At 41.0% G+C, this 11,259-nt stretch overlaps 1 protein-coding gene across 1 annotated transcript; it reads left to right on the top strand.

The window, feature by feature from the left end:
• Positions 1-1,433: 1,433 nt before the first annotated feature.
• LOC148669768 (uncharacterized) lies at positions 1,434-4,599 on the top strand. Its single transcript, XM_088632683.1, has 4 exons — positions 1,434-1,517; positions 2,928-3,028; positions 3,117-3,230; positions 3,950-4,599. Exons 1-4 carry the CDS (start codon positions 1,475-1,477, stop codon positions 4,406-4,408), a joined length of 717 nt encoding a protein of 238 aa, XP_088488809.1. The 5' UTR covers positions 1,434-1,474; the 3' UTR covers positions 4,409-4,599.
• Positions 4,600-11,259: the final 6,660 nt, after the last annotated feature.

Genomic DNA, 11,259 nt, shown 5'->3' with positions numbered 1-11,259 from the left:
TTGCTGTTGGCAAGCGCTCGGTCTTTTAAACACTTTTTAGACCGCATGTTTAGTCATTTATCACCGGGGATTTGCACCAATTAAGCATGAAATATCATCATCATGGTCTGAAATCCTGAGCTTAGAGCGGTATCTTCTGTAGAAATTATATCTAAGAGGTTAGCGGTGAAAACCTGGATCTGTTTTGGAAACAAGGTCTGTACACCGGCTAAAACCGCTCTTAGACGCTCTAAAGCTCGTTTTTTGGCCACCTCATTAGTGATCGCCGTTGATAGTGACTGTGTAATACCGCGCACTGAATCTAGCACATCACCCAACACCAAGTCTTTAGGCACATTATGATTTCTCTCCGCAGGCTTGACACTGGCTTTGGTCAGCGTCTTAACAGCCGTCTCCGATGCAGTCACCACCTTAGGATCCGACGTTTCCGCCACATTTGTTTCGCCGCTCGTCGATACAGCGGCTGTGTGAAAAAATAAAAGACTTTTTATTACCACGCCAATGCTCCACATCTCAAAATCAGAAAACTACACGGTGATAAAAATAAAAGACTTTTCGACACAACAATCAATGAAATCTAAACTGTCAATATCAGAAAACTACGATAACTATGATAAAAACGCCACACATGTGGCGCATCCTTACACACAGGGCTGCGGGTGAATGGAACAAGTTACCCGGACATGTTGTTACACCGGTTTCCTTTACGGCTGTGGTGGCGCTACTGGGTCAAGCGGCGTGGTTAACGGCCTATAGACCCGCGCACAGACCAGTCGCTTTTAACTTTAAAAGGTAAGCAGTTTTAAAATAAGGTTTTTAACACTCCCAAACAGAAAACTACGCGAAGTAGGATCTTTCAGCGAATTAACATCCTAACAAAAGAAGTAACGTTTGCCGTAAGTGGATCATAACACATCTTGACCACGCTTAAATTATATTAACCTTTGCTTGTTGATTTCAGACGTTTTGAGCTCGTTGACCCAGTTAACGTGTTGGCGCGTCACAGTTTATTTTTTGAAGGTCCGGGGTCTGCACGGAGTGGGAAAATGCCATTAGTGAAAGAACTCAACACCGCAAATTACCAAAAAACGGTGGGAGTTTTTATTATAGACACGTTTAAATGGCTATGCTAAAAGAATGTTTTATAGAATACCGACGTCTTCTCTCAGGCGATCTGATAATATGCCCCTCACCCTCTGGTATGACGTGAACATCTGCATGTGTCTCCACAAGGTTTTGCGGTGGGATTGTAAACCCCAAACGAGGTTTTTTAAATGTGTAGCTACTTGTCCCTTCGCCCGCGTCTGTGGAATAGACACATACGAGTTTTGGTGTGGAGTATATACCCCGGTGTCTTTAAGACTCACATGGGCGTAAAACGTTATTCAAAACATTGTCGTAATTACTCACCAGTGTTGTGCTGCGCTGTAACTGGTCTTTTTACAGCAGTGGTTTTCGGGGCTAATGGAAATGAATGGATACACACAGTCACGACCACATTACGGCACCAATCCCCGGTAATTCCATTATAATCATTCAATATTGCCTAGTATACAAATATTATACAACGTTTTGTAACTATAGCTAACACGAGACATGCACCGTGACGTTGTAATTGTCTCACAATAAGCCAGATATACATACCGCTGAAATTCGTGGAATCCTCGTCTTCATCTATCAAGTCGAACAGTGTTAAGTCTGTAAATCGACTATCTTCAGACTGTTGTAATTGATCGGCGTGATCCATTCTGACGAGTTAGGCGATAACGTGAGACTGTAGGAATTGGAATGCAGCTAAAACTTCGCCTGTTAAACCTCTGGTACTTATACCCAAACCGATAAACATTCTCTTCTAAGAAACACACATGGCCCCCCATAAAACCATTAATCTTAGGTATCGTTGGGGGTGCACGTACTGGTCTGTAGAAATTATTTTAAGAAACATTTTAGAAAACGTTTTAGACTGTTATAATGTTAAAATCTATATTATTAAAAATCTATATTATTTTAAGGCATACAACGGTGTCTAAAATTATCGTTATTATCGTTGGGGGTGCACGTACTGGTCTGTAGAAATTATTTTAAGAAACATTTTAGAAAACGTTTTAGACTGCTATAATGTTAAAATCTATATTATTTTAAGGCATACAACGGTGTCTAAAATTTCATAGCTGTTAAAATGTGGCGAAAATGTACCGCGGTGTCTTTGTTTGATTCACCAACAGACCGCTAAGAATATTATCAAGCAAAATGTTTTTAATTATGTATCTGTTCTTTATAGGGACGTGTTCACAAACCAAGCTTGACGTTTTGAGGTTTTATTTTTTCGCGCTGCGCTGTTATGAACATTTTTGCGTGAAATACATGTGGTGCTTGTAAATTAGAAAACTTTACATGAATTTAAAATGTTTGTAAACTTTCCCTGGTGTCAATTTTAGCACCCCCCACTCTGCATTCCAGAGTCTGTAACTAACCCCCCCACATCCCGTCTCCAATATCATCACAAATCATCTCTACAGGGAAACAATTTTAAAACTTTAAGAACAATCCGTTAAAGTCTGAAGAACAACACCCCACCATTTGTTGCCTATTAATACCATAAAGACTTTTACGCTTGCGATGTGTGGAAATTTATCTCAAACTTTCGAAAAAGCTGTCGCGAATGTGTTATTAAAAATAAACTGTGTCTTATTACGTTATTTTAAAAACTTTAAGACCAAACCCGCGTGTTTAAAATTTATTTTCGGGTGAAACACATCATTTGTGTTTGCGTTGTGTGTTAATACTTTAAAACTTATAAACTGATAAGCGAATACTTTTCGCTCTCGATAAATCAGGGGGGTCATCACAACCAATTGAAAAATGTCTTGTGTTATGTAGGCGTGTTACACCATTGGCGCATATTCTTAAATGCTCCAACCTGACAGGGCCGCAGTGCGTGCTTGGAGCTGTCAGACACCGCGGAGCTGCTGAGATGGCTTCTTTGTGTGGAGAAACAACGGGGTCCGCTACTCTACAAAGTGAAGAGGTATGCGGCTAAAATATTTTTTTCTGCTCGTGGAATTGTTGTATCGGTGCTTAGCGTATGTCATTTTAATACTTGGTCTTCTTTTTAGCAAAACCCGACTCCACCCTGTGCGCCCTGTGACATCGGCGGGGGTGTGAGTTCAGCTGGGGTACCAGATGTTGAAGAACTGCCGGGGGCTAGCGATGATACCACGCTACAAATGGTAAATATTAACGAAAAACCTTAGCTCAAAAGTGCGTTAAATGCACGATATTTTAGGTGCAAAGCATGTCTATTTTGTTAAGCCTTCCTTTTCTTTTTCCTTTAATAGAATAAAGAGGATGTGGACGGGTCAATCTTCAGCCTACCGACACATGTGAATGTCTCGTGTCTATGCTTGTGTGTTCGCCCAAATGTTAATAAAGCTGATGCCCCTGTCCCTAATGAGCCCGATGTTATGCCCCAGATTGTGAAAGCAGTAGTTTATTGCATCTTCAAACACTGTTTAAAGGGGGTCCTGGTTGATGACTGCCCGGCCTGTTTGATTGACCACCCCGGGCAGCGGGGTCACACATGGCTGTCTGGCTGCTACGCAGATGGGTGTGAAGACGTGACGTATGCCGCTTTAGAAATTTATAAGTCTCTCAGTTTAGCCCGAATTTTATCGGCTGTTCTGTACACCGCCCGGTGTCTGGGTTCGTACACCATTACAAATGACACTGAGCGGTGCATAAAACAGTTGCTAAAAAATATAATTGAGGTCCGCTCCCCATACGAGCATGTACACGCCACCCTTGAACAGCTGGATGAAAAATTAGTAGACGTGACTTTTGATGCGTTGCAAAAGAAACACTATTCTTATTTTTACAGACCCAAAAAAAAAAATCTATGTAAAATGTGAATACAGATTTCACTCTGTTTTACAGACCCGAAGTTTTACAGTGCCATCGACCGAAGAATGAAGAATTTCGAATGTATACGTCTGAATTCTTACTAAGAGTGCTTTACACACTTCTCTCTACAAAACTTGATATGCAAAACAAAGAGTCGAATGCTAATGTCCTTAAATTTGTTAAAGAGATAGATGTGTATGTCGAGAACTTGAGTGAAATTATTACAGATCTGATGTTTTCAGATCAGAAAAGGAAGCCTGGGGGGTTCTACAGTGTGTATTCCAAAATACAGCGTGTTTTGCTCAGAACCTGTGGTAACACCATCCCGCTGATTACGCAGGCAAATTTTTTTGCTCTGCTAGATTGGATCGCCCAGTGTGGTTCGCATGGCTTTAGACATGGGGAGCGGAAGGGGGTTATGAATGCTTTTTCAGATGCCGCAAAGTTTCTCAGCAATGTGGGGGTGGTGGTTACGCGTACCAAACTAATTTTCCGCACCAACATTTAATTGTTGAATGCAACAGGAGCCGGTTACGCATGTGTGCTGTGTTGTTTCACTGATTGAAAACCCCCTGTTGAAATAAAGCGGATCACATTTCACATACTTGCAAACTGGAGTCTGTAACTTGTGTAAAAAGTGCTGCTGCGTTGTTTCACTGTTTGAAAACCCACTGTTGAAATAAAGCGGTTCACATTTCACATGGTGTTTGTCCTGCAATTTTTTTCCGTGAGACTTTACACAGTCAGTGTGTGTGTGTGTGCTTACACCCCTGCTGCTTTGGAGACACGGCTTGTGCAGCGTATAAGCAGCCTGGCCGGACAACTACTCGGCCGTGGCTGGCGCCGCTCACACCCCGGGATCTCGTGGCCCGCAACAGACTCCCCACGCCACCGTAACTGCCTGATTTCCTAGGGTTATAATAGAGCGCACTCAACCCCGCGGCAGACATGGTCCCCTTCCAAACCAATACACACTTGCACACACCTAAAGCGAGGGATGCGCCGTCTTGGGGCTTTGGGACCCTGAGGCGCTGGACCGACCGGCCGGGGGAAGGCGGGGGTGCCGACCCACACCATTGGCTCCTGAGGGGGCGGGACATGCACAAATAACAACACGCTATTGGATGGCAAGGGGGCGGGACAACCAAACACCGCAGACGACCATTGGCTGGAAATGGGGGGCGTGGTACCTGTCAAAAGTTTGACGAAAGGTATCGCTTTATACTACTATCCTGTGCTCTGACCCCAGGCTCTCTCCTTATCTGTGTGTCTCATGGAGAGCAAGCTGGGGTACGCAAAAAGATCATTCCTAATGCAATAAATTGTAAAGGGTTAATAAAGTGATGTTATTATTATTATTCCTTACAGCAGAGCAAACAAATTGTTACAAAAAACACCAGCTAATGTCCACCAGCAGAATTAACATTAATATACTGTAAAGTGCTGTTACTTGGGAGTGTTAATCTACAGATAAATTAAACAAATGGCATTTATAGCTCTACAGAGGTTGACATAGACGTCTGTAACAGATCTTTTCAGTTCATTGCTGTTCCTCTGACTTGGTGAGCCTTTGGAATTTTAAAAGCGTTTTGCTTGCCTCTCATGTGGTCTGTGTACCAGTCCATTAAGAGCCGCACTATCACTGTGTCGTGTGTGGTCCTACAGAACTACACAGCTATCTACTGGAGTCGTCTTCTATCCATTGCAGTTGAGAACAGATTTAATACGGAGCTGCGCAGAAATTTCTGCGGCAAATATCGATGCAGAACTAGCCCGTGCACAACAACGAAGAGAAAAAGAAATACCACAGGGTCGCCTATAAGAGGGAAAAATAGAAATCAATTGTTCAAACAATTACAACACTCGTCCTCTTACAGTGGTCTCATGTTATTTTTCTTGCCATAAGAACAGTGTGATTGTTCAACTGTATTGTTCCCCAAATGGTTGAATAATAATAATGATAATAATAGTGGTGGTAGCTGATCGTTCTTGTCCGTGGCCGAGTGACCTGTGTGAATACAGTATGTTGATTTATTCTCCTCAAGGCATCGCTTCAGCAATTCAAAGAGCGTGGGTTTTAACCCATTCAGTGCTTATTTCAACTAACGCCATGTTCCTTTTTCTAGGTCTTCAAATAGTTTACAATGTAGAGGTATCTTTAGTAATAAGAAAAAAGCTGCACCTCGGAGATCCATCTCACAAAAGCAGACTTCTTAAAGTGCACTTATGAGCTGTAGAACCTGAAGGAGTTCTCTCTCCTGGATATTAAACATGCAGATAATGAAATCAGTGATTTATGATTTCTGCAACCTTCCAATAAATACATCTAAGACATGTAACAAACGCATCGTGCAGCTCCAGTGGCACAGTTGATCAGTGCATTGTACTTGTATAGCAGTACATAGTGAAGTCATGCTGAGGTTGTGAGTTCAAGCCTGTGGCAGTTTTGCCTGTGATTTCAGCTGCAGAAACTTTCTGTTGGATTTAGGTTGGTTCTTCTGTTACTTTTTCCGCTCGATGGAGCTTTATTAATGCAGGCACACCTGCTTCCTCGGCATTTTATTTTATTGCTGCTCACAAACCAACATACTCCAGACACCTCTGATACTGTCACTGCTTGTGGGCCACGTGTTCCTGTTGTCAGCCTGCTAAACCATGCTCATGCGCGTCTAGAAACATTACTGCTCTAGTACAAGAGCAAAAGACTAAACGAAATCGCACCAACTTTGAAAAAATCACGTTTGACAAACCATAGGATGACAAGAATGGGATTCTTTGGTTGTTTGAGTACATAAATCAAAGACACTGCATTCAGCATATTCACATCAGGCACTCGGACAGAGATAAACCCAGAGAAAATCTTCTCACATTTTAATCTGTAACTGCAGGATTCAACAAATTGTTAATTATCTCAACTTCACTTAACTTGTTTAAAACATGTCATTTATTATTGATACAGTTTCATTCTGTCTTTATTAGGAGCTGTATCACAGCTAATGCATGTAAAGCCTTAAGTATGCGATAGTGAGAGTTCAGTAATCCCAGGGAGTGAAGAGAACTGAAATTTAGTAAATACATATTTTAATAGAGTGTAAATCTTCAAAGTGTTCTGTCACTTCAAAAGCAAATTACAGGAGGAGGGATTGAACCCCCATAGACATTTGCTTATTGGGCTTAAGTCCAACACCTTAACCACTCAGCCATCCAGAAAAACAGTTCCAGCTCTCTGTTACACAGTTCATTGAATATATTTGTTCATTGAATATATTAATTTAATATATTTGTTATATTTTTGAATGGAATGGGACTGTACACTGGTGGTTCCCAGGGGAAAACAGGGTTATTGAGCCATTGGGTATTCTGAGAATAAATTGGGTGGGTGAATGTAACCGTGTGGTAAAGTAAAACAGTCTTCTTAGATGAAGCGCTACAGATGCAGCCCCTGAAAGTGTATAAGACTTACATTTATAGTACTGCTGACACAAATGGAGCCTCTACATCAGACCAAAATAGCGATGTGTTCGCTTAGTTGTGCGTAGGATCTCCTCATGAATCTGCCTTATTCATCAGTGGAAATAGAAGCCGTCACTGTAAACTCGGACGTGATGTTCCGCAGCTGTACAGTGTGCCTTTCCTCTTGTTATATTCAAGAGTACTCACTGTGTGAGCTCCTCACTGCGTTTCCTTTTCTTTTCCTGTGATTATCTACGTGGAGTGTGGTGACAAAATATTCTTGAACATTTTCGGTTTGTGAAAGGAAACACTAAAGAAAATACAAGTGATTAACTTTTAAAATATCGACAGTACAGCTAGAAAAGTGGAAGATAAAATACGATTTATAATTAAATTCACAATACACTTAAGGAAAACACAAACGCCCGACCAGGGACTTGAACCCTGGACCCTCAGATTAAAAGTCTGATGCTCTACTGACTGAGCTTCCCAGACTCGAGATGGTGAATGACACTGTCGGGATCCTCGCAAGTCACATGTCTCTTCTTGTGCCGAAGCGCAGTCATACAGTACCTGACCCGTCTGGAATGTCTACTGACAGACTTTATCCAGAAGCGATGGCACCACTCCCAGTAGAATGAGTGAGAAATACAGCATGACATGGGGAGGTAAGGGGCTCCCACAAATCATCTTTCCTCACATTACTGATTTTTTCAATAGCATTTTGACCTTTTTTCACATTCAGATTTTTTCGCATTTAATAAGATCTTTTAATCAGAAACATTAAGAACGAAAACAAATGTAACATTTTTTGGAACAAAAATTAAAAAAAACTTTCAATGCCTTTCAGGTACTATAAGTGTGCACACTTTTTTGTTAAAAATTAAAAAACATTTTGTTAAAATTCAATAGTCTATCAGCAGCAAGAAATTATTTTGAAAGTAAGATTTTTTTATATCATAAACTTCGTGTAAAACACGAAGAGAGTTTACAGGTCGTATCCTTCGCTTTGTCTTTTAAATTAAGCGTTCGGGATTCAAACCTGTGTTCGGACTGTTGTGTTTCTTGAATTTCTTGTAATCATCAAATGTCGTTGTTTGGTCCATCAGTTTTTTTCTCGGTTGTACAATGGAATTCGCGCAGCTTTCAGCTCAGTGTGGAGTCCAGAGGGAGGACTCGCTCACTGAATGATCTCTCAAGAAATCCCGGGTGAGATTCAAAAGGTGTCTTCTTCAACAGCCACGACACGTCTGAAGACTAATAAAATTAGTTTAAATCATTTGGTAGTTAACAGAACTAAATGCTTTAGAGGTACATTTAAAACAGCAGAGCAACACCGTAGCACTTCGAGTGTGCCTGAGTTTAAATGTGTGTGAACTTGGCTCTCTATGAACATGAGCAAAGAGTTCACATTCAACAGAAGATTGCAATGTGAGCACAGAAATATAAAGCACCTGGAGATGCTGGGACCTCATACATGCAAAGCATGCGCTCTACCACTGAGGTATATCCCCAAAAGACTTATTAACGGAACTGAGATGTGCTGATGCTCTCTGAACACAATCCACCACTAACGAAGGATGCCTGCAGTTTCCCACTTTTGTGTTTCCTCTACTACAGAGTAAATTCATAGGAATGAAGAAATAAGGAAGGAAAAATAACCGGATCGAAGCTTCCAGAGATTGGTTAAAATGAATCTGTTATTTTTATATCCAGACACACGGGCGACGATGATTGATTTATCGACGGGGAGTGCTTTTTTACCTCCTCACTCGACTACCTTGATTAAACTACGCATAGAACAACAGCAGTACAGATGATTTTCATGGACCGACTTGTTTTGTACAACTCGAGTGATAAAGTCCTGTCTGCAAATATTGTAGAAGAACGAAAAAGGGTGAAACAACGCTCCAACCACAGGAATGGTAACAGGAAGGATCATGTTATTTAATATGTCCTTTGGAGATGCCTTGTCAACGCACACAGGCATTAGAGCTGGACAAATAATTGATAGTGGTGTTTGTAAACAATCATGAAACATGTTATTTCTAAACCAGGAAGAAAGGAGCAGACTAAAACTTTAAGAGACAGAAACAACACCTTATCACAGCTAACATTAATTACAATGACATCACAATAAAAGAGCGGAGCCTTGAGTGAATCAAATTAGTTTTCATTGGACGTCTGTCTCTTCATAATTTTGTAGGTGAGAGGGAGGATTGCGGAAATGTGCCGGTGTTTCTCAGAAGTGCATTGGTGGTATAGGTGCCTTCTAAATAATCGAGTCGGGTTTGAATCCCGGTAAGTGCATCCCCAAATCTTTTCAAGAAAATCTGTGATCCGGTAACATATCTTTTCAAACTAGCATTCAAGGTAGGATACGTGTTCTTAAATACCAAAAAACTCTATAAGGAAAAAGCAGATCTCTGTACACAAGACGGCAGTGCGATCTTAGAATTCCTGTGTTGTTGACTGATTCAGACTCCTTCTCAGAGGTTTTTGCTCGCCAAATAACTTTGCAGCTGAGGAAGAGCACCCTGAAAAATACCAAACACAACCAGCGAGCATGTTGGTTGCTCTTTCTCTTAATGCAAGAGCTGTTTTTTTAATAATTATTAACCAAAAACAGCAGCACAGGTAGGTCGCATTTGTGATTATGTCACTTCTCTGCTTCAGCAAGGTCAATAAAAGACTCTGAAAGTATTAAAGCAAAACTGAACTCAAAATCATATTAGGAATTCTGAGCGATATATCCATACAGGTAATCCAAAAAGAATGTTGAAATATTTGAATATCATTTCTCTATATATTTCGCTGCTTTTTACCAGGAGTAAAACTATTGGATTGAAGGAATGCTAACCGCTGGGTTAAAATGTATAGTTGTTATTTGGAGAAATCTGTAAACTCGTGATCTTATATGTTTTGAAAGACAGCACAGGAAAAAACGACAGTGCTGATTATTTTCCGGAGACAGAGCACTGATGACCTCTCCGAGCTGATTGATAAAGCTCACCCAGTGGATACTCTAGCAGAACGTCAAAGAACATTCACCTCTGTATCCAAAGAAACCACAGGAACAACATCAGGAAGCACAATCAATTCCCCTTTTAATTTTTTCCTGTAAGGTATGCTATGTGAATTCATGAAGTTAATCCTCTGATCTCTTTTGAGCACGAATAAAGTATTTCTGATGGAGAGCTATGTTCAAAGATAAGCTATTACCCCTGCCAATGATTCGGCGTGAAGAATTAAGAGTTTCACAGACAAAAGCAGCTCACCACCACAGCCAATATTAAATGTACTTGCCGGTACACTATCATGTGTACTGCCTCAAAAGTGAACCGGCAGATGTTGTTCCCTACATAAAGCTGAACGTGCCAAAGAGAATTTCTGTTGAGAAAACAAAATATTTTTTCTGCCTTGATGTTAAGCCTGTCTTTTAGAAAGTCTATCTCTAAACACCTCCTGCAGCCTAACAAAAAGCGCTTTTACTGATCGTATTGCAGGTCTTAAAACACTAACATTTGGCAGCAGTGATTCGAACCAACGCCCCCAGAGAGACTGGAGCCTAAATCCAGCGCCTTAGACCGCTCGGCCACGCTACCTTCCTCCATGTTCATCTTCCTCACATTGCTGGCTTGGAAAATGCCGGGGGCTTCAGCTCTTGTCGTTGGATCTAATGATATCATGACATGTGGAAGTGACTGCACCTTCATCTTCTGAGATGCTTTCAATAGCACAAATGCTACTTTCACTGGCACAAACAGCAATAACGAAAGAGGTGGGTTTCATCCTTTGTGCTGTTTGTAGGGGTGCAACTCTACTGACTTGAAGAGCAAAAATCAAAATCTTCTGCTATTACTGTTGCTTTTTTCATAGTTTCTTTAAATCCTTCATTTGAACATA

The sequence above is a fragment of the Lepisosteus platostomus genome, chromosome 5, assembly GCF_059453375.1.
Source record: "Lepisosteus platostomus isolate fLepPlt1 chromosome 5, fLepPlt1.hap1, whole genome shotgun sequence".
Classification (NCBI taxonomy): Eukaryota; Metazoa; Chordata; class Actinopteri; order Semionotiformes; family Lepisosteidae; genus Lepisosteus; species Lepisosteus platostomus.
Note: the sequence above shows the minus strand (reverse complement) of the source record. Positions and strands in the feature narration are given on the sequence as shown.

Coding starts and splice junctions, on each gene's coding strand:
- LOC148669768 (XM_088632683.1), top strand. CDS start 1,475: ATGGATACACACAGTCACGACCACATTACGGCACCAATCCCCG. Junction 1,518..2,927: donor CATTACGGCACCAATCCCCG/GTAATTCCATTA, acceptor CCAACCTGACAG/GGCCGCAGTGCGTGCTTGGA. Junction 3,029..3,116: donor CTACTCTACAAAGTGAAGAG/GTATGCGGCTAA, acceptor TCTTCTTTTTAG/CAAAACCCGACTCCACCCTG.